The 27,443-nt window shown below is 38.8% G+C and overlaps 1 protein-coding gene across 2 annotated transcripts in view; it reads right to left on the bottom strand.

The window, feature by feature from the left end:
- LOC124776412 (calpain-5-like) overlaps positions 1-27,443 on the bottom strand; it is a 300,262-nt gene that overhangs the window by 8,902 nt on the left and 263,917 nt on the right. For both annotated transcript variants that reach the window (XM_047251400.1, XM_047251399.1), the window contains exons 11-13: positions 26,370-26,575; positions 26,165-26,286; positions 8,640-8,776 (exon numbers count right to left, since the gene is read on the bottom strand). In XM_047251400.1, the coding sequence (XP_047107356.1) occupies positions 8,640-8,776; positions 26,165-26,286; positions 26,370-26,575 (465 nt within the window). The remainder of the gene's footprint in view (positions 1-8,639; positions 8,777-26,164; positions 26,287-26,369; positions 26,576-27,443) is intronic.

The raw sequence follows: 27,443 nt of genomic DNA, 5'->3' as shown, positions 1-27,443 counted from the left end.
CTTAGAACTGGGTTTCCATCTGAGCTCTTGATATTCATGCAAATGGTTCTCTTTTCTCCAAAGGTCTCTCTAATTTTCCTGTAGGCAGTATCTGTCTTACCCCTAGTGATATACACCTCTACATCCTTACATTTGTCCTCTAGCAATCCTTGCTTAGCCATTTTGCACTTCCTGTCGATCTCATTTTTGAGATGTTTATATTCCTTTTTGCATGCTTCATTTACTGCATTTTTGTATTTTCTCCTTTCCTCAGTTAAAGTCAACATCTCTTCTGTTATCCAAGAATTTCTATTAGCCCTCGCATTTTTACCTACTTGATTCTCCGCTGCCTTCACTGTTCCATCTCTCAAGACTACCCATTCTTCTTCTACTGTATTTCTTTCCCCCTTTCCTTTCAATCATTCCCTAATGCTCTCCCCAAAACTCTCTACAACCTCTGGTTCTGTCAATTTATCCAGGTCCCATCTCCTTAAATACCCACCTTTTTTCAGTTTTAATCTACAGTTCACAACCAATAGATTGTTGTCAGAGTCCACATCTGTTCCTGGAAATGTCTTACAATTTAAAATCTGGTTCCTAAATCTCTGTCTTACCATTATATAATCTATCTGAAACCTTCCGGTATCTCCAGGCTTCTTTCATGATTCCTGAACCAAGAGTTAGCTATGATTAAGTTATGATCTGTGCAAATTTCTAGCAGGCGGCTTCCTCTTTCATTCCTTACCTCCATTCCATATTCACCCACTACGTTTCCTTCTCTTCCTTTTCCTACTATCAAATTCCATTCACCCATGACTATCAAATTTTCATCTCCCTTCCTATCTGAATAATTTCTTTTATCTCATCATACATTTCATCAATCTCTTCGTCATCTGCGGAGCTAGTTGGCATGTAAACTTGAACTACTGTGGTAGGCGTGGGCTTCATATTTATCTTGGCCATAATAATGCGTTCAGTATGGTGTTCATAGTAGCTTACCCACACTCCTATATTTTTATTTATTATTAAACCTACTCCTGCATTACCCCTATTTGATTTTGTATTTATAACCCTGTATTCACCTGACCAGAAGTCTTGTTCCTCCTGCCACCGAACTTCACTAATTCCCACTATAACTAACTTTAACCTATCCATTTCCCTTTTTAAATTTTCTAACCTACCTGCCCAATTTAGGGATCTGACACTCCATGCTCCGACCCGTAAAATGCCAGTTTTCTTTCTCCTGATAACAACGTCATCCTGAGTAGTCCCCGCCTGGAGATCTGAATGGGGGACTATTTTACCCAAGAGGACACCATCATCATTTAACTATACAGTAAAGCTGCAAGACCTCGGGAAAAATTAAGGCTGTAGTTTCCCCTTGGTTTCAGCCGTTCGCAGTACCAGCACAGTAAGGCTGTTTTGGTTAGTGTTACAAGGCCAGATCAGTCAATCATCCAGACGGTTGCCCCTGCAACTACTGAAAAGACTGCTGCCCCTCTTCAGGAACCACAAGTTTGTCTGGCCTCTCAACAGATACCCCTCTGTTGTGGTTGCCCCTACAGTATGGCTATCTGTATCGCTGAGGCATGCAAGCCTCCCCACCAACGGCAAGGTCCATGGTCCATGGGGGGGGGGGGGGGGTCTCTTATTCCTAATGCTTCTAATTTATTTAATAGAATCTTGCAGTCGACTGTATCAGACGCCTTAGAAAGATGCAAAAATATGCCTGTGACACACTCATCTTTATCAAGAGCATCAAGTACAACTTTTGTGAATTCTATTATGGCTGCCTCCGTATTTTGCCACTTCGGAAATCAAATTGTGATGCGCTTAAAAGATTGTATTTATTTAGGTAATTGATTAATCTGTCTTTCATAATTGCTTCTATTATTTTAGAGAATGCTGACAGCAGAGAAATGGGCTGTTAATTTTCTATGTCTTCTGCATTACCTTTCTTAAGCAATAGTACAACTCTTGCCTGTTTTAACTGCTCTGGAAATGTCCCTTATGTGAAGGATTCATTTATTATATTTGTTAAGGGGCCTTGTGTAACCACTATGCATTGTTTCAGTACACACACTGGTACTTTATCTAAGCTACTGACTTTTTATTTTGTAGTTTTTGAACAGTTTTATTGACTTCATTCTCTGTGGTTGGAAGTAACATCATTGTATTTAGTGCAACATTATTTACAGGTATTATATTTGTTTGGGGGAACTTTTGCTGTAACTTCTCTGCAATACTTGAAAAATGCTGGTTTACATAGTTTGCTAAGTGTTGTGGATCATTTTATTACCTTACCTCTCCCCATTTCCGTTTTTATGACATCCCAGACTGATTTGCTGTTATTCTCTGCTTTATATATTATTTTGTCATTAAATGACTTTTTTGGAGCAATCAGCACCTTCCTATAGCTCTTTTTGTATCTATGATAGAAATTTAAGAATTATGGATCATTGCAAATCTTTTTCATGGAACTGAGGTGTTTAAGTGTTTGGGAAGACTTCTTAATACCTGCTGTTATCCATCTGTATTTGTGAGATGTTGATACAGACATGCATACTTTTGGAAATGCCTTTTCAAAGTTCAACTTAAACAATGTGGAAAATTTAGAGAATTTCATATTCACATTGGTTTCCTTATACACTTCATCCCATCTTTGTGTTTCTAGTTCTTTTGAAAAATCTTTTATTTTGATTTCTTATAGATGTCATTTGTAGGCTTGTAGTTTATGGAATGATTCGATGCCTGATTTTACTGTTGTTATTTGACAGAGATGGTATGATAGTCCGGGATCTTTTACAGCTACATCACATTTTTCCCTGTCCATATTTGTGGCCACATGGACAATTACTGATGCAGTCATTGTAGTAAGCCTTGTTGCACTATTGACCAATAGGGACATGCCAAAACTTTGAAGGATGTTTGTGAAGGTGCTGCTGGATTCATTTATGATATTAGTGTTGATGTTAATGTCCCCACACAGAATTATGTTGACCTTTGTACTTGAGACTATATCTAGAACTTCTGTTAACTATACACACACAAAATGATTAATTTCTTGGTGATATCATGCTATGTTAATTCAATAGATGATATTTCAAAGTGTTTGTCTTCACTTACTGTACTAAGATCATGTCTTGATTTGAACTGTGTTCCTTTGCTGATATAAATGCATGATCCTCCACCCCTTGAAGTAGTTCTGCATAAAGAGTTTGCCTTTTCATACAGTGATAATGCTGCATGTTGGATTTCTGTGTCTCTACACCAGTGCTCAGTAATACAAACTACTGTGCAGTTCAAAGATTGGAGCTCAACTTCTAATAGTTGTATTTTATTTTTTATTGATTGCATGTTTTGATGGAGGATTGTTAAGACTGTGAAATGCCCCACGTTACTCTTTCCAATGATTTGTTTTTCTTTGTGAGATCTGGTATATGTGATATTTGAGGTGTTAAAATCTGTCTTGTGAGTGATTGTTTCAGTATTTTTTAAAGTGCTGGAGATACTCTCTAGGCAGGGAGTCTGGATTCATCCTAAAAACACCTACTTTTCCTACCTCTTACAACAGGTATTTGACAATGTGTTGCCCAAGATCCACCCCCTATACTTTCATGAATCAGCTGTACTAATCTTCCTTTCCCAGTCCTGTTTAGGTGTAGGTGATGCCTAGTGAAACCCCGTGTGTTGATAGTCCCTACGGGCACCAGAGAAACATGAGCAAAGTTGGCTGTCCTCAGAGCCATCCCTAACCCCACATTGATTCGCCTCACAGCTCCATCAAGGTGTGGTCGATCATGACACCAGAACAGCTCAACAAAGTGTACATTGGTGCCATGAGTCAGGGAAGCTATCTTGTCCAGGTCACCACCTATGTCATATGTCCCATCCCTGTCCAAACTGTTTTCCGCCCCACCCACTATCACTACACGGTCCTCTTTTTGTAAAGTCCTTACATAAAGACCCTAGGTCCTCTATCACATGACTTAGCCCTGCATTTGGCTTGAAGGTATTGGTGGCCTCGTACGCTTCTCCTAAACTTTCCTGTAACTGAGGGCCTACACCTCACCCATGGCTACTACCTAGCAGCAGCATTTTCTCCTTCCTAAGACTTTGTATACTCCTAGGGTTCTTGGCCTTGATTGAAGTGTGCTGCACATTTCCTGCTGCTCGTTCCACCTGAGGGTCTTCTCCACTTAACTCTGGCAGTGGTAGATACCTGTTTTTGGTGTTGATGATAAAACTGTCAGATTGCGTTCTCTTTCTTCCTATCCTCCTACCATCTGCCAGTTCCCAACCACCCTCCTCCTCCCTATCTCCCTTGATCCTTATGAGTTCCTTCTTTGCTCCCTCCAGCTGTGCCTGAAGGGCACAGATTTTCCTTTCCTGTTCCCCAACCAAAATGTTCCTATCACATACTCTCTGCTGTTCCAGGAGAGAGCCTCTACTGTTCTCCTAACGTTCTCCCCACTACATCCCCTCCAGTGTAAATATTTCCTACAAGATTGGCAACAAATCCCTCTACTTACTACTCTACAACAGCTCCCACATTTTTCACTCGTGGTCAGTTTCGAAAGAATAATTAAGTTTAAAGAATGTTTTAAATTTGTCAAGGACGCAAGATTGGCTGTGTGTAAACAAAAAACGACACAAAGGTTTTATGTGTGATGGTTGTTGTTTTTGTGCTGATTTAGGGATACAATGACAGAAGAATGAATTTGGAATTAATTTGCTTTTAGAGAATTTATGTTATCAGGTGTGTTTGGTCAGGTTTTTAAACATTTATAATTCAGAAAATTTAGGCCTAGATCACATCTATCTAACTAGTAAGCAATACATAAATATGATTTAGAAGCATTTAATTACACTTTTATTGTGACAATAGACACTGATGAAACTAGTCGATGTCTTTTTTAAACAAATTTTACACTATCAAGAAAACTTGAATACAATTTTCCGTGTTTATGCCACGCAAAATTTTGGGTTATGTCATGATTATCGGGACTTCAGCTTCAAGAACAAAGCACTGCTGGGATGTTAATATTCAGTTTTGTGACACGAATGGACACTACAGCAAGTATACAAAACAAAGAAAATTTAAATTTGACACTATTTCCTCTTAAATAAGTTATTTTAGTGGACGAAGAAAAAAACTTGTGATCTCACTCGGCAGCCATCTTGGTTACAAGATTATTGTAAGAAAAGTTCTCTAGGTATGGAGTCACTAGGGGAGACCGCTGCTGTCCAATAGAAAGTTAAATTTATTTTACGTGAATACCTGTATATGTAATTTCAGCATGAGTCACAATACAATCCATTAGGGTGAATGGGGATAGGCAGACGGTGTGCAGTGGCTACACACAATATCCAGTCATAGAGAATGATCTACAACATAACAGTTGTGACTTCAGTGCCTGTTTCACCAAATATGCCATTGGTATTATTCCCCCAGACACTGGTTTCTCTTGAATTCAACATGTGGGAACTGGTATTACAACATGTCCTCGGTTCTCACCACCCACCTGGTCTTAATTTACCTCAATTTCTTTGATCTCAGCATTTCTTCTAAGTAACAATTCCTTTCTTCATACCCACTGACTTTTCTATATCTTTCATTTTCTGACCTGTCCATTTTCCCTGCGATGCCCCCCCCCCCCCCCCACCCACTTCTATCGCATACACTGTACTTAGCTTTCTGCTCTTATTAACTGGTGCACAATGTTTTGGCAGTAATATCTGTCTTGCATATTACCTTATATTTGAAATGGGCCTACCTTCCCATCCCTATCTGAAATTCCTTTCAACATTCTCTGAAGTGGTCAATTTGGCTCAAAATTTTATCTTTCTGGACTTTATACTGTTATGTCTATACCCAGTGCCAACAGTAAACTGCCATTTAAAAAATTAGTACAAATGAGCTTACTATCTCAGATTAAAGTTCACACTAAAATGCTACCAATTTCTATTAGCAGTTAAGGGGAGCAAACCATTTGTTAATAATCCAATTCTGGAATTTCATGCTATGAACTGTGCAGTCATGTTGCACCACATATTCCTGAAAAGTTACTTCTGTCTGATTTCTGAAAATCTATGATGTTTATTCATTATGATTATTTAAAATGATAGCTCTGCTTGAGTGCAAACTGAAATACTCTTAACAATACTTTTTCAAAGTGATTTGTTTATAATTAACTAAAATGTAATTTAAATTGTTGTATTGTAAAAATAATTGAAATGGTACATGAAATTAAGCAAACTTTCCCAAACTGAATATCGGTTCATGTAGGGCAATATGTGGCCCATTTTTTGATGTAACTAACTAAAATCATCTAATGACTTTTAATTGTTATTTTGTAAATCTTACATTTAACAATGTATTCAATTGTTTATATCTAAAAAGAAAGATGATGAAACTTACCAAACAAAAGCGCTGGCAGGTCGATAGACACACAAGCAAACACAAACATACACACAAAATTCTAGCTTTCGCAACCAATGGTTGCCTCGTCAGGAAAGAGGGAAGGAGAAGGAAAGACAAAAGGATATGGGTTTTAAGGGAGAGGGTAAGGAGTCATTCCAATCCCGGGAGCGGAAAGACTTACCTTAGGGGGAAAAAAGGACAGGTATACACTCGCACACACACACATATCCATCCACACATACACAGACACAAGCAGACATGTCTGCTTGTGTCTGTGTATGTGTGGATGGATATGTGTGTGTGTGCGAGTGTATACCTGTCCTTTTTTCCCCCTAAGGTAAGTCTTTCCGCTCCCGGGATTGGAATGACTCCTTATCCTCTCCCTTAAAACCCATATCCTTTTGTCTTTCCTTCTCCTTCCCTCTTTCCTGACGAGGCAACCATTGGTTGCGAAAGCTAGAATTTTGTGTGTATGTTTGTGTTTGCTTGTGTGTCTATCGACCTGCCAGCGCTTTTGTTTGGTAAGTTTCATCATCTTTCTTTTTAGATATATTTTTCCCACGTGGAATGTTTCCCTCTATTATATTCTTATTCAATTGTTTAGATTTATATAAAAGGAAGTGGTGCATGAGCCACGGGAGCAGTTAGAGTGAGAAAGAGGCAGTGAGAGAGACTGGAGGCTGTCAGATGAGAAATGTATATTCCACCAATGTAAATGCTAATTAGTCACAATATAAGACAAGAAAAGTGACATACTTTCTGTTTTATTTAAAAATTAGTACATCAGCAACATCGAATGCTGAGACTTTCTGGAGCAACAAACCCTGAGGATATCAAAGTTGAGTATCTCATTATATGGAGCAGGTAAGTTACTACGTGAAATTTCATTAACTGTAATTGAAATTTTCTAGTTTTCACCTATCTTCATACTTGTGAATGGCAGGTGTCCAAACTATTATGTTGCTCTGATGGTATGGTTGAGAATTCACTATTACCACTATCTACTTATAGACAGAACTACTGAAACTGTATATTTTATTCTTACTCAGCTTCAGTGGTAATTAAAATGCTCCCCTCCTTTCACACATTTAAGTGTGGCATTTTATCTTCCACCTTTAAGCTCTCAAGTGTTCAAATCTTGTCCTGTGCAGTCCCCAACAGCTAATTTTTCCCTCTCATCCCATCAAGTGTGTCTCCCATGACCTTGGGTTCTCGGCAACTTTTCCAAATTATCCCCATTTCCTAAACCTCACCAGTCCTTTTCCTTCACCCCTCTCCCTTCCCCTTCAACCCTGCTGCCAGAAGAATGAGCCACTGGCCCCAAAAAGTTTGTAAATTTGAATACATTTATGTGTGTGTTCTCCTGCTGTCACTGGTGATAGATTTTTTTTAATCCCTCCAGTTACATTATATAATCAACTTCTGAGTATGTGTGCTGCGACCTGTGGTTGACAATCACTTGCACTGGGGCAGTTTTCAGGAGACATGAGCATTTGTGGACTTGATGCTTTGAAGTGAAATATCAGTGCAACAGAAAGTATTACAATAAATAATACTACACAACTGACTGAATATTTGCTTCATGCTAATGTTGTGCCGACTACAGTCATCTTTGTAGTGAGAACAGTGTAGAGCCTTATGAACACAAACTAAATGTCATGCAGTTTTTGTGAACTGTACATCTCAGGGCTAGATACACCTATATACCAAAAATTGTATCTATAACTCAAAATTAATAGTGGAAAAAAACTGTCCTTAAAACACTGTAACAATTACAGTTATCTAATGAAAATGTGAACACTCAGTATTTTCACACATTTTTTCTGGTGCAGTAGACTACCAATTTTACCAGAGGCTTCTGTGAATGATTTCAAAGTGTGCCTTTCCCCCAATCTTGTAGGCATCAGTCAACTATAGGAATGCATGCTGTTGGTGGAAGTGGGACAAGCAGGAAACAAGTGGCTGAGTATGTCACAGCAGAAGAGCTGTGTGGATATTAAAGGCATCTTTTTGTATGTTTGTATGAGCACAGGCATTCATTATTGTAAGAAAATGAAATGCCTACAGTCATCCTTATGATCTTATTTATTGTGAAGCTACCAGTTTTGGCACTTCAATGCACCATTCATTATAGCAAGTGTATATGTGTGTAGTCACCATTCAACAGCATTCTTTATAGCATTTGTACAATGTATTCAGCTTGTTTTCAATTGAGATGCTTACAACACAGAATTACCTTGATTATTACAGGTTCATCAACAGAGCTGCGATAGAAGACAAAAGTAGAATTCCATGTGGGATTCAAGGAATTTTTTTCCATGTGTGTCTTTGCTTTCTTGCCTTCACTTTTCACTATGCAGTAGGCATCACATGCTGCAGTAAATAATAAAAGCATTATTATAAAAGTACATCATTCCTTTACAAATTTAAGTGTATGAATACAATACATATGTGAATGTATGCTTTCCCGGCGTATAAAGCTGGCAAAGAGTTATCGGGCTTCCAGCCGGTTCAAATGGTTCAAATGGCTCTGAGCACTATGGGACTTAACATCTACGGTCATCAGTCCCCTAGAACTTAGAACTACTTAAACCTAACTAACCTAAGGACATCACACAACACCCAGTCATCATGAGGCAGAGAAAATCCCTGACACCGGCGGGAATCGAACCCGGGTGCGGGAAGCGAGAACGCTACCGCACGACCAGCTTCCAGCCGGGTGGTGGTGTCTTCAAACTACGACGTTTCAATGAGTGACATACTCATCATCTTCTGGCGAAAAGCCAATACTTTGCGAATGCCGGTCCCTTTGTACCTGCGGTGTGCCCCCCCCCCCCCCCCACCACCTGGCCACGGGAGGCTGGGTCCAGAGGAGCCAGCGGGTGGGCTGGAGGGGGAAACGGGTGCACCGTTCGTGTCTCCGTCAGAGCATTCTGGTCACATCTCGTGAGCTGGACGGTTCTTGGTGCAATCCTGGCGTATTGCGGCTAATGCTGGATTCCAGGCCGCGCTCAGTTGATAACCTTCGTCCCTCTTCACAAGATTCTCGTGGACCCGTATTTCTATTGATTCTTTAATGACGCTGTCCCAGTAGCTCCTGGCTCGGCACAGCATCCTGGTGTTCTCGAAATCAAAGGTGTGGTTTTCTTTGATGCTATGTTCAGCTATTGCAGATTTCTCTATCTGTCCAAGTCGGACATGCCTGATGTGTTCCTCACATCTTTTCGAGATGCAGCGCTGCGTTTGTCCAATGTGATGTACACCACATTCGCAGGCAATGCTGTATATACCAGGTGTGTTGAGTTTGAGTGGGTCTTTAGCTGAGCCCAGCAGCTCTTTCGTCTTTGGCGGTGTTCGGAAGACGGTATTTATGTTTGATTTACTCAGTAGCCTACCGATTTTGGCTGATAAGGGCCCCAAATATGGAAGAAAGGCGAGTCTCTTGTTAACTTCCTCTTCCTCTTCCTGAAATTTGTCAGCCTGTCTTCTCTTGAAGGCCCTACCAATCTGTGTTTCACTGTACCCGTTTTTCCGAAATACCTCTCTTAGGTGGTGTAATTTGTCTGAGAGGCTTTCTTTGTCACAAATGATGCACACCCTATGTACCTACATGGTCAGTACTGACTGGCATTGCGCCAGGTGGTGGCAGCTGGTTACATGGAGGTACAGGTCTGTGTGTGTCTGCTTTCTATACACTGAATGGCCCAGCGTACCATTCGTTTCTTCCTGATCAGTATGTCCAGGAATGGAATACAGCCAGTCTCTTCTACTTCCATCGTGAAGGTGATATTCTCATGTATGCCATTTAGGTGGTCCATAAACTCCTCCAGTGCCTGCCTGCCATGCTGCCAAATCATGAAAGTGTCGTCCACATAGCGGGAGAAGTGCCTGGGTTTACAGTGAGCAGTTTGTAGTGCCACCTCCTCAAAGTGTTCCATATAAAGATTCGCAATCCCTGGAGCAAGGGGAGATCCCATGGCCACTCCATACACTTGTTCATAATGCTCTCCATTGCACTTGAAGTAGGTGGTCGTAAGTGCATATTCAAAGAGTTTCACTGTTTCAGGCTTGAAGTGCTGATTAAGGAGTGCCAAGGCGTCTTGTAGAGGTACTTTCATGAACAAGTAGGTGATGTCAAAGCTCACGAGTAGATCAACTCTCTGTATTCGGATGTCCTTCAGTATTCTTACGAAATCTGCAGAGTTTTTCACGTGATGACTGCAGTGTCCCAGCGGTTTTAATAGTGCCACCAGGTATTTGGCCAGTCCATAACTGTGTGAGTTAATAGTGCCCAGAATCGGCCGTAGAGGCACCCCATCTTTGTGAATCTTGGGCAATCCATATAGGCGCGGTGTCATTGGCCCTCTGGGACACAGCCGTTTCTGCACTGCCTCTGGTAGATCTGAGTCCTTCAGTAGCGCCACGGTTTTCCTGGTCATCGCTGATGTAGGGTCCTTGTTGAGTTTCCTGTAGGCTGGGTCTTGCAGCAGAGAGCAGATTTTCTGTTGGTAGTCGACTGTGCGAATCAGCACCGTCGCATTTCCCTTGTCTGCTGGGAGGACCATGATATCAGCATCATCCCTCAGTACGCGGATAGCCTCTCGCTCCGGTGCAGTAATGTTGGCTTTCGGGAGTCGTGACTTGTCGATGATCCTGCAGGTTTCCCTTTGGATCTGCTCAGCTTCCTCCTTGGGTAGGCCCCGGATTGCTTCCTCTACGCTGCTGATGATGTCCCATTTCGGTATGGTCCTTGGTACAGGTGCAAAGTTCAACCCTTTCGTGAGGACAGAGGTTGTGGCTGCATCTAGCACCTTATCTGTCAAATTTACAATAGCTCTGGTGCTATTTGCCACCCTCTGGGTCGACTGAGCTCCAGAGAGTCTGTCGAATTTGTCGATCTGTTTTGTGGCAACATGCCGTTTCTGCACATCACTGTCAGCGTGAGAGCTGCAGTCAACCCACTCCCAAGTGTGTGCCAGTAATGCTTCTGCCATTTTCAGGTGACATGCGATCAGGATGCGTGCATTCTTGTCCAGTTCTTACCGTGTGTAGTGAATGCGTTCCCTGACAATGGCCATTCCTGCTTGCCGTAAAATATGTTCGGTTTTCTTCATTTTCACAGGATGTCTTAATTCCGCAAATTGTGGCAAGATGTTCTTGTCTCGGCAATGTTGGAGGAAAGCAATGAGCTGAGCAATTTGGCTTTCCTGTTGCGTTCTTTCTGCAGCAGCTTGAAGCTGCAGAGCATCTCCCCCCCGCGAGGAACACACCAGGCATGTCCGACTTGGACAGATAGAGAAATCTGCTATAGCTGAACATAGCACCAAACAAAACCACATCTTTGATTTCGAGAACACCAGGGTGCTCGGCTGAGCCGGGAGCTGTTCGGACAGTGCCATTAAAGAATCAATAGAAATACGGGTCCATGAGAATCTTGTGAACAGGAACGAAGGTTATCAACTGAGTGCAACCTGGAATCCAGCATTAGCCGCAATATGCCAGGAACGCACCAAGAACCGTCCAGCTCACGAGACGCGACCAGAATGCTCTGATGGAGACAAGAACGGCGCACCCACTTCCCCCTCCAGCCCGCCCGCCAGCTCCTCTGGACCCAGCCTCCCGTGGCCAGGTGGTGGGGGGCACGCCGCAGGTATAAAGGGACCAGCATCCGCAAAGTCTCGGCACTTCGCCAGAAGATGATGAGTATGTCACTCGTTGGAACCTCGCAGTTTGAAGACATCGCCACCTGGCAGGAAGCCTGAGAACTCTTAACCAACAATACATATGGTTTTTTATTCTTGTTTTACGTTGTGGTTTCTATATGTTATTTCAATATTTACAGTATGTTTCAATAACTAAATAACATCTGAGCTAAAATGCATAGTTACATTTGTTTTTAAGAACTGCTAAATGAGATAAATTCTAAAAACTATTTATAAAATGTTCTCCTTCAAAACACTTCTGTTTGAAACAAAACTGTAACATTGTGCACCTGTTCTCCGTCTCATATAATGTTGCAATTTATTTCATGGCACAACTGTGATCAACACTATCAGTATAATTTTTTAAAAATAATAACATGATTTTCAAATTATTGCAAAATACTCATGGTATCAAGGGGCAAATAAGAAAGCATGACAAATAAGAATTTAACACTCATGCTAAAAGTTGTCTTTTCAACAAAGAAAACATGAGGAAAAAGGTATGACCAAAGGTATGAAAATTTCTTAAAAAGAGAGAAAAAATTAAAGGGGGTCCATTTCTTGAAAGGTCAAACACTTATCTCAGAAATGTTTGTGTCATTAGAAAACACTCAAATTATGTTTGCTTAGCAACTTCAATATTGACACTACTCAATTTTTTCTTGTCAAATAGTTTTACATTTTTGCATAAAAGAAATGGACAAAAAAGTGCACATGACATCTGTGAAATTTATCATTGCTTTGTGAAATACTTAATAATAATACTTTTAAAAAAGAAATGACAGATAGAATTGACCATATATTTCACAAACACTTTGTAAAAGCTATACACAAACCGAAAAAGAAGATCAGAGAGTGCCTCAGATCAGCTAAGGATAAGAGAAACCCACTTGCAATGTTGGAAGTACATCATGTACCATGTACATGTGGAAAAATCAATGTTTGAATGAACAGATGTTCCATGAATGTTACGAGGGTAACCCCAACAGTAAGGTCTCCTATTTTTTTTATAACGACATAGACCTGTTTATTTCTACAATGGTTTACATCATTTTACAGCTTGAACATTTAGCTATTTTTTGACATAATCACCATTTCCGTCGATGCATTTTTGTAGATGCTGTGGCAGTTTTTGTATGCCCATGTCATACCAGATAGCTGCCATGCTGTTCAGAAAGTTACAAACATCTTCTTTCACCTTGTCATTGGAACTGAATCGCTGGGACCACAATTAACGCTGACAGGTACTGTGAGACTCTGAAAAAACTCAAACGGGTAATTCAGAACCGGAGAAGAGGAATGTTGAGCAAGGCCATGACAATGCTTGCCCGCACATCGCTCGGCAAACCGTTGCTTTCCTGCAACAGTTTCAGTGGAATATAATCACCCACCCACCCTATACTCCTGACGTGGTGCCCAGTGACTATCACCTGTTCCCTAGATTAAAAGAATATTTGGCCGGAAAGCAATTCAGCTCCGACGACGAGATGAAAGAAGAGGTTCACAACTTTCTGAACAGCATGGCGACGAGCTGGTATGACATGGGCATACAAAAACTGCCACAGTGTCTACAAAAATACAGTGACAGAAATGGTGATTATGTTGAAAAATAGCTAAATGTTCAAGCTGTAAACTGATGTAAACCATTGTAGAAATAAACAGTCTATGTACTTATAAAAAAAATAGGAGACCTTACTTTTGGGATTACCCTCGTACAATAATTGAATATGAATAGCACAGTAGGACATAACAGGTGAAAATATCAACCATGGCAGAGCACACACTGAGTGGTGCCAACCAAAGAATAAAATTCGTCGACATACAGACTCTTGCTGTTTAGCAGAGTTACAATGTCCATTTGTTCTGGGAAGCTATTGGAATTCATAAGTTTGACAACAGTTTTAACAAGAAAGAAGAAGGCCTCAAGAATTTACATGCTGCAGTGAATGGCCATCACTGGTAACAAATGGACAATCATAGTGGTAATGACCTGGGAAAAGCCCTCAGATGTTGGCATGTCAGGTGCATCCATCATCAGTAATGGAGGGTAAATCTTTAACAACGTCTGTCATTCATGCTGGTGAAGCATTGGAAAAATCACTAAACAAATGTTGGCTTAAGGTCCCCATATGAAAGCCAACAGGCAATACGTCACAAAAAAGCAGGTTGCAAACATAGAACATTGCTTCTGTTTATATATTTGCCCCCAACAAAAGAAATATTTTGTTCACTGTTAAGTTTAATTACAATATAACCTACAGTTATTTAAAAAATGAGAGGCGGATACAGCATAATGGACTATTTGCAAATCATAAATAAAATTATAGAACAGAGTAAAGAGTCTGACTTTGCACTTTATTTGGCTTCATAGATTTTGACGCAGTTTAGATGAAGTCTGTACTCACAGCACTTGAAAAACAACCTATGTTAGTGCACTGAAACGTGATGTACACATAATGCTACATCATCTATTCACTTTCACCAACAGTCCAAGAGAACATTACAGATTCTTAAATTGAGAAAATGAATAAGGAATACATGTTAATATAACAAATGTGAATCAACTTCCTTTCATTGATGACTCTTGTAAAGGGACACCATCCTCTAGCATTACCTTTCTTTAACAGAAATAGAAAATGCCAGAAATATTTTTGAATCTTGTACAGGTGAACGTTATCTCAGCTGTTTAACTAAATGAATGTCACATGACTTTTGTATATGATGTATTATATTTCAGGCTAAAATGTATAAAAAGAAATTACTTTATTACAATCAATATGTATTAACACTGTATGTAAAGGTAAAATTCTTCTTCTTTTAGAAACATTTGAAATTACAAAATATTTGGCATGCTTAAAAATCCTATGATTAATTGCACAATCTGACGATATTTATTAAATTTATTTCTGGACTCATTTATAATATGATGATATAACTTGGTGAAGATTCTTCTTTTGCCGAGAAAGTTTGTAAACTCTTTTTGTTTTGTAAACTCTTTGGAATATTGTTAGTACCACAGAATTAGTCAGTAGTAGTGTTTTTAATTTTGGCAATAAAAATGTAATTTTTTGTTTTATGGAAATGGAGATTGTAAAGACAGTGTGGTATAGAAGAATATGACATAATAAAAACAAGTGCAAACAGAAATTACACAGGAGGCCTAGTTAATATTTATCATACCATCTGGAACCTATAAAGTTAAAAAATTTCAGCCTCATGACAAATTGCAGCCAGCAACAAGAAAAGTAAAAAACTTTATTTGACATCTTACTCCTCTCGAAGCTGATGAAATGAATCAATAATTTAGAAGAACGAAAATCAACTGGTGACGTGAGGGAGGGTAAGATTACAATTGTGGCATCATCCATGGTCAGTTGACTGATAATGAAGTTTTGTCTGTCACAGAAGAAGAAGAAAGGACAGTGATCTGTGTCAGTTGAGTTTATATGAAATTCCAATCATGCGAAAAAAGAAACCGAGAGCTGCCCAGCAAATTCGTATCAACAGTGACAAGATACAGTCAACAGTTATGGACTGGATCAATTGAAAGAGGACTTTACAACTATGACGAGGGAAATCAAAAAGAAAAGATAAGTACAATCTATTTGTGAAATTAATTCTTTCTTTTCTGTGGACTCGTGTGATTGCTAACAAAATGAATAGAGAGGAGGGTAGTAGTAATGAAGAAATGAAAGCTGTGGGACCGAGCCAGGACATGTTTGAACCAAGTAAAATCATAGTTAGCAAATAAACAGTAATAACTGATATTATGCAGTTGATTTTGGTAAAATTAGAGGAAATGAAGACAGATAACAATAGAAAATTTAGGGCAGTCAATGCATTTACTTAAACTTATGGATTAACTTTTTTCATGTTCTTAAACATTTTATTTTTATCTGCTATTACTTTTACATTGTAATTTCGTGTACTGACATGTTCCATGACTTTGGAGATTTGCTCCTCGATTTGGTCCTACAGAACTTGACATGTAAATAAATACATAAATATAAAATCAGTTACCGGAAATATGAACTGGAAACAATAGTAAAATGGACAGTGTACAATACCAAATACACCAACTTAGTAAACTGGGTTGTCAGAGAGATTAAAAAGTGTGATTGAAAAAGTCCATGCCTTACAAAATAAATTTATTGTTTGGAAAAAGAATTTACTGCTGAGTCTGTGAATCAGAAGAAAAATGTTAATGATGTTAGAGCTGAACAGAAGACCGTAGTGGAAAAAATGGAACAGAACTTTAGTAGTTTAGATCAAAAAATTTTAAATGTTGAAAGCAGTATGTTAACTAATGTAAATGTTTCAGATCGAAAAATTTCAATAGTTCAGGAGGGTCAACAGAAACCTCCGATCTTACTCGTCTGCTTTGACCCGTGACGTAAGCGTGTTGTGGTGTGTGACGTCATTACGGCGCGGAGTTTAGTCTTGTTTTTGTTTGTGGTGCTCTCTGGTGGTGGTGGGGGGGAGGGGGGAGGGGGGGGCGCAGCCTCGAGTACCACTTGTTTATTATTATCTTTGTTCGATCGTAATTTATGTGATTGGGAGCTGTTGTAGATGTATGTAGGTGTAAGGGAAGTGGTTTTTTAGGTTGGTGTTGGGGGATGTGATCGGTAGGTTCTGTTGAGCTATATAGGTCAACGGAAGTGTTCGATCGTAATTTATGTGATTGGGAGCTGTTGTAGATGTATGTAGGTGTAAGGGAAGTGTTCTTTTTTTTTTTTTTTTTTTTGTATTGGAGGATGTGATCGGTAGGTTCTGTTGAGCTACATAGGTCAAGGGAAGTGTCCGATTCTGGATAGGAATGTGTTTTTTGGTATTTGGTCAGTTTTGTGATGTTGATTTATTTCGTTGTTTTGCGTGGTTTTGTATGGCGGTCGGTGGCTACATTTGTGTATATTTAATTTGTCCCCACCCAAAAACCCCCAATTTCCCACGCTTGTCCCGTTAGAGTCATTAGCCTTTTTGTGAAACTTGTGTATTTCAGTGTTTATAATACGTATGCGATGTTTTTATATCCGCCATATTGGATAATACGTATGCGATGTTTTTATATCCGCCATATTGGAATTGTCGTTTATAGTCGTTTCCGCTACATTTGTGACGTCATGGGTCAAAGCCGACGGGTAAGATCGGACACTTCTGTATTTCCGTTCAGGAAAATTACATTCACAACAATTTGTATTCAAACAATGGTATTGCATGGTCCATCATACCAATCAAAAGTTTTCCATCAGACAATTTACATCCAGTGGATTTTATTTACCATTGTAGAGATAGTTTTGTGTCAGGCATGAGTGACGATAAAAAAAATTAAATTTATTAAAAGATGTCTTATTAAAAGATGTCTCGAAGGCAAAGTTCTGTCTAGGGTAAATCAAAATTTAAGTCAATGGGACACATCAGTTTCGAAAAGTTTTTAAATAAATTTTGGTTGGAAGCTGAACAGGGGAGAATTAAAAGTGAATTTCTGAATGGTCCTAATTATAGGATTATGGACAGTACTCTCAAAGAGTTTCATAAGAACCCTCTTAGGAAATTAACAAACTTAGACAAACCATTTGATAAAACGAGATTGATTGATGCACTCAAAAGGAGATTACCAGAAAGGTTTCAGTGGGATTTAGTACATGGACCTGACAATTGTCTTGAACAATTTTTATGGTATGTTGACAGGCTGGATAGGGCAGTAGAAAGAAGCATGTTCCACAATAATTGAAATGATAGAGTCACAGTGGCAAAAACTACAGAATCGAAGATGTGGTAACATCTATCAGGGTCAAAATGTTAATAGAGACAGAAAATTTGAACATCAGCAGAATAGGGATAATGGGGATAACCATGGGCAATTTAATAGGAGAAACAATCTAGAGGTAACTATCTGGGAAATGGCAGTCCACCTCAGTGGAGGTCCACAGCTCTGAGCGAGGAAACGCAACATGTACAGGACTCTCCCTTTACACTTGCAGTTAGACAATAATAACAGTGTTAATGATGTGGCACATGTATCTGATGTTGAACAGAATGAATATCAGATCACTCATTTATGTTTGGATCAAAAGTTTTGGGATACTATGTTTAATTATAGTAGGTGGCAATCACAAACTGGAACGTGAGAGTAATGAGAATTTTGATGTAGTATCTACTAATGATTTCTTCTCTTGGTCAGTAAACAGTATTACTGTTAGCACACTGAACTTGCATTCGGGAGGACAATGGTTCAATCCCGTGTCCGGCCATCTTGATTTAGGTTTTCTGTGATTTCCCTAAATCGCTCCAGGCAAATGCCGGGATGGTTCCTTTGAAAGGGCACGTCCGACTTTCTTCCCCATCCTTCTCTAATACGCTCTATTCCCCCAAACAACCCCCCAGTGTTACTGATGTATTTAAAACAGGTGATGACTTTGTTGGATCTGAATTAGGTGGTATTTTTGATGTACATGTAAATGAGAGTGTGAAATAACTTAGGTTGATAAGTCGGAGACTGGTAGCTTATTGCAAATGAATGTAGATGAGATGTGTGACTTTGATGGTGAAGAGACTTGTGTTGTTAATGATGTTGTTGATGAAGTAATTTTGGAAGAATATGATGATGGTGAGTATCAGGTATTTGTGGAGTTTAAGAATAATGAAGTTTAAGAGTTATTTGTGAATACAGGTAAGGTAAGTGATGTTGTGATGATGTAAGTGAGAGTCATGGAATACTAGTCCAGTCAAAGCAGTTTTTGATTAACGTCATGCAGAGTAGTGATGCAAACAGTAAAGGTGAGTTATCTGTAAACCTAGAGAATAAAGGTGAAAGCTTTTTGAAGTTTGTTTGGGACCTGATTGATGATAACACAGATAAAAGTGCACTCTGGAATTAGTTAGCTGTGGTTAGTCAAAATTTGTATCCAAATTGGTGGAATGAAGTGAAAGAAAGTCTAAGTAGGAAGTGTAATTTTAACAGTAATATATTTTGTATTCCTTCTGTCATAAGTGATGTTAGTTGCACTATGGACTCCATTCATGTGTTCAATCTTCACCAAACCACTTCTGAGTAACCAAAGTAATGCTACAACACAAAATTGTTAAGGCTTTCGTAGACACTTGTTGGCAAACTGCCTATTGGCTTCTGTCTCGGATTCTTCGGCCAACGTTCATCTGATGATTTTACTGACATTTCACCAGCACGAGTGGTTGGCATTGTCAAAGCTTCACCCTCCATCGCCGGTGGAGGGTGAAGCTTTGACAATGCCAGCCACTTGTGCTGGCGAAATGTCAGTAAAATCATCAGATGAACATCGGCCGAAGAACCCGAGACAGAAGCTAATGCTGTGATACCAGTAAAATTGATTAAACCCTGCAAAAACCATGTGGATGTCTCATTATATGAAACAGAAAGTGATCTTTGAAGTGTCTAATAACGGAGATGATGATTCAGATTTTGGGAGTCCTTACATTAAGATTAAGATTGATCATTGGAAGAAAACTGTTTGATTGATGAAGGTAGCCCTGATTTGTGGTACATCTGAACAATTTAGAGACAAAATCAAGTATAGTACAAATTTTTTGGGAATTCCTGTTGCACATGTAAAGATACAAAGAGCTACTGGTAAGCAAAGCAAGTACGTAAAATGTCAAGTACTGTTAATGTTTAGTGTAGAGGACAAGACCTATGAATATGAATGCTTAATGATCCCTACAAGCGTAATGTACTTAAGGACAATATTATGGAAATGGAATAGGATGTAGATGAAGATGAAATGGGAGATATGATACTGCGTGAAGAGTTTGACAGAGCACTGAAAGACCTGAGTCGAAACAAGGCCCCAGGAGTAGACAACATTCCATTAGAACTACTGATGGCCTTGGGAGAGCCAGTCCTGACAAAACTCTACCATCTAGTGAGCAAGATGTATGAGACAGGTCAAATACCCTCAGACTTCAAGAAGAATATAATAATTCCAATCCCAAAGAAAGCAGGTGCTGACAGATGTGAAAATTACCGAACAATCAGTTTAATAAGACACAGATGCAAAGTACTAACGCGTATTCTCTATAGACGAATGGAAAAACTGTAGAAGCTGACCTCGGGGAAGATCAGTTTGGATTCCGTAGAAATATTGGAACACGTGAGGCAATACTGACCCTACAACTTATCTTAGAAGCTAGATTAAGGAAAGGCACACCTACATTTCTAGCATTTGTAGACTTAGAGAAAGCTTTTGACAATGTTGACTGGAATACTCTCTTTCAAATTCTGAAGGTGGCAGGGGTAAAATACTGGGAGCGAAAGGCTATTTACAATTTGTACAGAAACCAGATGGCAGTTATAAGAATCGAGGGGCACGAAAGGGAAGCAGTGGTTGGGAAGGGAGTGAGACAGAGTTGTAGCCTATCCCCAATGTTATTCAATCTGTATATTGAGCAAGTAGTGAAGGAAACAAAAGAAAAATTCGGAGTAGGCATTAAAATCCATGGAGAAGAAATAAAAACTTTTGAGGTTCGCCGATGACATTGTAATTCTGTCAGAGACAGCAAAGGACTTGGAAGAGCAGTTGAACAGAATGGACAGTGTCATGAAAGGAGGGTATAAGATGAACATCAACAAAAGCAAAATGAGGATAATGGAATGTAGTTGAATTAAGTCGGGTGATGCTGAGGGAATTAGATTAGGATATGAGACACTTAAAGTAGTAAAGGAGTTTTGCTATTTGGGGAGCAAAATAACTGATGATGGTTGAAGTAGAGAGGATATCAAATGTAGACTGGCAATGGCAAGGAAAGCGTTTCTGAAGAAGAGAAATTTGTTAAGATCGAGTATAGATTTAAGTGTCAGGAAGTCGCTTCTGAAAGTATTTGTATGGAGCGTAGCCATGTATGGAAGTGAAACATGTGGTGCTACAGAAGAATGCTGATGATTAGATGGGTAGATCATATAACTAATGAGGAGGTATTGAACAGGATTTGGGAGAAGAGAAGTTTGTGGCGCAACTTGACTAGAAGAAGGGATAGGTTGGTAGGACATGTTCTGAGGCATCAAGGGATCACAAATTTAGTATTGAAGGTCAGCGTGGAGGGTAAAAATCGTAGAGGGAGACCAAGAGATGAATACGCTAAACAGATTCAGAAGAATGTAGGTTGCAGTAGGTACTGGGAGATGAAGAAGCTTGCACAGGATAGAGTAGCATGGAGAGCTGCATCAAACCAGTCTCAGGACAACAACAACAACAACAATGATCCCTAGTCTAGCAGAAAATATATACTATGTTTGTAGATTTATAAGACTAGATAATTATGTTTTGTCTGTCTGGAATTTAGTATGTAAGATGATGTAATTTCTAAAGTTTTTTCTTATCCAATGACTGAGTTAAAATCTATGATACATTATATAATTATGTTCTGTAATATGCACACCAAATAAAAGTTTTGCATCACCTTGGTTCTGAGAGTTCCAGATCTGTACAGAAAATTGGAATAAAGATCAACATAAACGTCATTTCTGACCTTTTTATTGTGCATGAAAACCACACATTGCATGTTGTACCACCATACAGTGAGACCTTCAGAGGTGGTGGTCCAGATTGCTGTAGACACAGGTACCTCTAATACCAGGTAGCACGTACTCTTGCATTGATGCATGCCTATATTCATTGTGGCATACTATCCACAAGTTCATCAAGGCACTGTTGATCCAGATTGTCCCACTCCTCAATAGCGGTTCGGTGTAGATCCCTCAGAGTGGTTGGTGGGTCATGTCTTCCATAAATAGACTTTTTCAATTTGTCGCAGGCATGTTCGATGGCGTTTATGTCTGGAGAACATGCTGGCCACTCTAGTCGAGCTTTGTCATTATACTGAAGGAAGTCATTCACAAGATGTGCACAATTGGGGCATGAATTGTTGTCCATCAAGACAAATGCCTCGCCAATATGCTTGCACTATCGGTCAGAGGATGACATTCACATATCGTACAGCTGTTATGGTGCTTTCTATGACCACCAGTGGCGTATGTTGGCCCCAAATAATGCCACACCAAAACAGCAGGCACCCTCCACCTTGCTGCACTCACTGGGCAATGTGTCTAAGGCAATCTGCCTGACCTAGTTGCCTCCAAATACATCTCTGACAATTGTCTGACTGAGGGCATATGCAACACTCATTGGCGAAGAGAATGTAATGTCAATCCTGAGCGGTCCATTCGGCATGTTGTTGGTCCCATTTGAACCATGCTGCATGGAGTCATGGACCTCATCATGGACATTAGGAATGAAGTTGCACATCATGCAGCCTACTGCGCACAGTTTGAGTCATAACACAACATCCTGTGGCTGCACGAAACTCATTATTCAACACGGTAGCGTAGCTGTCAGTGTTCCTCCGAGCCATAATTCATACGTAGTGGTCATCCATTGCAGTAGTAGCCATTGGACGGCCTGAGTGAAGCATGTCATTGACAGTTCCTGTCTCTCTGTATCTCCTCCGTGTCCAAACAACATCACTTTGGTTCACTCCGAGACACTGGACACTTCCCTTGTTGAGGGCCCTTCCTGGCACAAAGTAACAATGCGGAAGCAATCAAACCGCAGTATTGACCATCCAGACATGGTTGAGCTACAGACAACACGAGCCGTGTACCTCCTTCCTGGTGGAATGACCGGAACTGATCAGCTGTCAGACCCCCTCCTTCTATTAGGCGCTACTCATACATGGTTGTTTACATCTTTGGGCGGGTTTAGTGACATCCCTGAACAGCCAAAGGGGCTGTGTCTGTGACACAGTAGCCACGGCCAATGTTTATCTTCAGGAGTTCTGGGAACTGGGGTAAGGCACAACTTTTTTTGATGTGTGTAGATTTGTGTTTTAGAATTTGATACATATTTTTTCATAATTTGTACTGCAAAAATTAGGAATAGTATGTTAGTATATCTGTGCGTATCACCTTGTTAGTTCATTTTTTTTATTGCAGTTAACTCTGATTATTAATGTTTCATGTGTGAACACTTCTTAATTGCACCTGACATAGTCCCCATATAATTGACTTTGAAAAATTAATAGGGAGAGCATATGCCGTGTAACGTGAAGAAGGTATTGAACAGTATATTTAGTACACAAAACAATGTTTTAGGATTTGATGTGAATGTTAGGCAGGAAGTTACTTATGCATTGGAGTGTGTGATGAGAACTCTAGGGAGGAAACTGAAAGATGTTGGCGGATCAACTCCCCACACTACTGTATGGCTGGACCAGTTGACTTACAAGAAATCACAGATGCTGGGTAATGTACTCGATCATCCATCAACTACATCAGTTTAGTGACAGAGATTTGTAAATTGTTAGCCAAGACTCCTAAAGACAGTGTTATTTCACATAAATGTATGTTTTTTCAAGTGGCGGGATTGACTTTCCAATACATTATGTAACTTTAAATCAGTATGTATTTTTATTTTATTTTATCAATGGTAAATGAATCTTTTAGATCTATATATACATAGGTTGGTGTGTGTGGACAATTAGCAAACAGTGTGGAAAACATTTACTAGTATAGATAATATAACAAGGTGAATACATGTCTGCTTTCATACAATGATTTTGGTGCTCAAGCTACTCAATTATGTCATCGCTCAAAGTTATTTATGACTCTGTTTACATTATTTATCCTGAGTACATCAATATTGTATCTGACTGGAACTTGATTTGTGGGCAGATTCATGCTTAACTATGTTTTGGATACAGCTGCTCATTGTGACTGTGTATGTGTGTACTCAAGAAGAGCGTACAACCATTGATTGAGGCTAGATGCTTCCCACAATTACTTTTTGCATATGATTGAACGTATTGATATGATTGTGAGCTTTATTCATTTTGTTGAGTCAAAAGATTTTTTGCTGGTTTGTACCCAGTGTAGTTTGGAGTGATGGGTCGGACCTCACATCGTAAACTTAGGCCCTAATATTTTTCCATTATTTTGTCCTTTCAGGAGTCAACACATCCTTAAATAATCTAGTTTATGTGGCTGATTGATTTTGTACTGTACCCCTACTCTTCTGGTCTGTATCTGTTGTTTTGAGGTTTTTGAGTCAGCTCATTCGTCGTACACTTAAGCTCTGATTTTTTTTTTTTTTTCTCTTCTCGTTTGAAGATTTTGAAGGTGTGATTGTATGGAAGTTAACTTACAATTTGTAATCATAGTTATATAGCTTGTCTCTGTATTTATTTCCATAGTTTAGTGATGCAGTGTTGTACTTCTGACTTTGTATTGTTTGTCTTGTGACAGTATATTCCACAGATCTGAAAATCTGAATTCCATATCCTGATATATGTATAGATTATGACTTGTATAGTAGATATTTTTCTTATGTTTTCTGTAATATGTATCAGATACTTCTATACATCTGTATTCTATTTTTTGTCATCATTTTGTACACCGTCTGGCTGACCTTATAGTCTGTCACAAAATATTGTAAACACGTTGATTCCAAATTTGTGCAGGGGATATTGCAAAGGAATATGATCCTCTAGCATTACCTTTCTTTAACCGAAGTAGTTGATACTAAGAATATTTTTGAATCTTGTATAGGTGACCATTATAACAGCTGTTTAACTAAATGAATTTCATATGACTTTGTATATGATGTATTATATTTCAGGTTAAAATGTATAAAAAGAAATTACTTTATTATAGTCAATATGTATTAACCCTGTATGTACAGTTAAAATTACTCTTCTTTTAGAAACATTTGAAATTATGAAACATCTGGCACATGTAAAATTCCTATGATTAACTGCACAATCTAACTATATTTAATAAATTTATTTCTGGACTAATTTATAAACTAATGGTATAACTTAGTGAAGATTCTTCTTTTGTCAAGAAAGTTTGTAAACTCTTTTTGTTTTGTAAACTCTTTGAAATATTGTTAGTACCGCAGAGTGAGTCAGTAGCAGTGCGCATGCCTCTAATGGAATTGGATGTGTTTTTAATTTTGGCAATAACAATATAATTTTTGGTTTTATGGAAGTGGAGATTGTAAAGACAGTGTGATACAGAAGAATGTGGCATAATAAAAAACAAGTGCAAACAAAAGTTATGCAAGAGGCTTATCATATCATCTGGAACCTACAAAGTTAAAAAATTTCAGCCTCAAGAATTTACCCCTAGATGTGACAAACTGCAGCCAACAACAAGGAGGGGAGGGGGAATAAGTTATTTGTACATCTTACTCCTCTCGAAGCTTATGAAACAAATCTATTATTTAGAAGAATGAAAAATTCAATTGGTGTTGTGAGAGAGAATAAGATTATGCTCTACACTATTTTCCATTAGTGCAGCAAAAAATCAACAAATGATGAAAAAACTTTATAGAAAAAGTTTGAAAGTACACTTGGAAGTCAATTATAATACATCTAAAATACTGTACAATGGAAACACAAAAAGAAATTCGTAAAGTTAACTATGAGACCAAAGAATGAGTTGAGGAATAAGCAGGAGACAGGAGAGGAATAAGCAGATGAGCAAAATTGGGTTGGAGTGCCGTTAGTAAACTAAACAGTGGTTTTCAAAAGCTTCTAATGTTCATAATAGGGAAGTCAGTGAGTATTGATAGTTTTAACTTAAATCAGCGATACACAGACTTTAAATGTGAGAACCATTCAAAAACAGATGATTGCTCAGTGATTAAAGGAAAGATGGATGTTACTAATCACTAGGTGATACAGGAAAACAAGTAAATGGATCTGCAATAAACTAGGGTGGAAGACATAATTGTGGCTGAAACTGAATTGAAATGGAGATGGGTTCAGTTGAATGGATGATGGATACACTAAGAAAGTTGTTTTCGCAATTAACAGAGATAAGACAAGACTATATGATGACCTAATGAAGGATGGATAGATGAAATTAGAAAAGACAGAGAAGCAACATGCAGGCATATAACTGAAGACTGTAAAGCATGTAATACACTAGATAAGGTCTTTATCCAGCAATAGATGTCAAATGGCTGCTACTGCTGTGGCTGCTGCTGCATAAAAAAATTAATAAGTGCCTTTTGTATGTTACACTTACAACCAATTCTGTCCATTTTCTTAAGGCCTTCAGCTCCTTTAACATGGACCACTGTAACCCACACAGGATATCCTGATTTACAGCAGTAACATGTTTTGTATGGTACATCCCGCTTTATTGTCCTGTAAATACAAAAAATAAACATTATATATTAAAATTAACACTGTGCACTATGTAAAATAATGTCATTTAGATTCTCTCTTACCGTAATTTAATATTTGAGGTAGAGAAAATTCGAACGAAATAGCCTCCTGTGTCTCCTGGTTTCAGTGTTGTTGGAATCAAGATGTAACGTCCTCTAGGCAAATGTCCTTTGTAAAAAATCTCCCTTTTCCTTATATAATTAAATGATACAATAGTTGGATTGTGTTCCCATTGCTTGTGAAGGCGGTATTTGCGGTTTTCTTCAACCTGCATAATTGAAAGTTTAATAACAATTATTTACTTATACATTCAGATACAAACAGTTTAAAAAGTACAGCAAGAGTTGTGTTAACCATAAAAACTGAAAGACATAAACTGGTATGAGAGATGTTAATCTCAAGTGAAAAATTATTCCAGGAAGTCAACAGTGGTAAATGACAAGCAAGGATTAAGCCTGCAAGAACAACAAGCAAACCAGCTGATTCAATGAGAAAAGCAAAGAGCTGTTAAAACAATGAAAATCTACACTATGGCATATTAAAATATTCAGAACTCTGCAAGACATTAAGAAGAGTCATGGTAACTGACATAAAAAGGATAAAATGATGAACAAATACAAGTGAGGTTATAGAACAAGATGAATTTAACGAGCACTAGGCATAAATCTTCAATTGTAAAGAAGAATAATAGTAACAGATTGAGATAATGGTCAAATAATTGTTTCTTTAGTGATCTTGTCCCTCCTCCTTGTCAGTGTTTTCCTTACTGATTCTATGGAGAACCACCATATTTGTTACCTTTGTTACCTACAGTTCACTTAATTTTCTATAGCACAATGAAAGACGGCAGTGCCTTCTGGGCAGGCCGTGGTAATACTCATCAGGCACTTCGCCTTTCATTTTGTTTCAGTGATTATCATACAATTTCATTTGCCTTTGGTGTATCTAAATTTTCCCTGATTGATATTAATTTGATGGACTATTTGGGTTAGGGTAAACCACTGACTGATCTCACAGTACTTGCATCACTTGAGTAGCAGTAGGAGAATTAAACTCGGCTATAGAGACAGATTTTTGGATGCTGGAGGTGACCACTGCATTAGGGGCACCTTCAGAACTTTCTCTGAGCAGCAGGC

This window comes from Schistocerca piceifrons, chromosome 2 (assembly GCF_021461385.2).
Source record: "Schistocerca piceifrons isolate TAMUIC-IGC-003096 chromosome 2, iqSchPice1.1, whole genome shotgun sequence".
NCBI classification, from domain to species: domain Eukaryota; kingdom Metazoa; phylum Arthropoda; class Insecta; order Orthoptera; family Acrididae; genus Schistocerca; species Schistocerca piceifrons.
The sequence above is the reverse complement of the archived record's forward strand: the minus strand, read 5'-3'. Positions and strand labels throughout refer to the sequence as shown.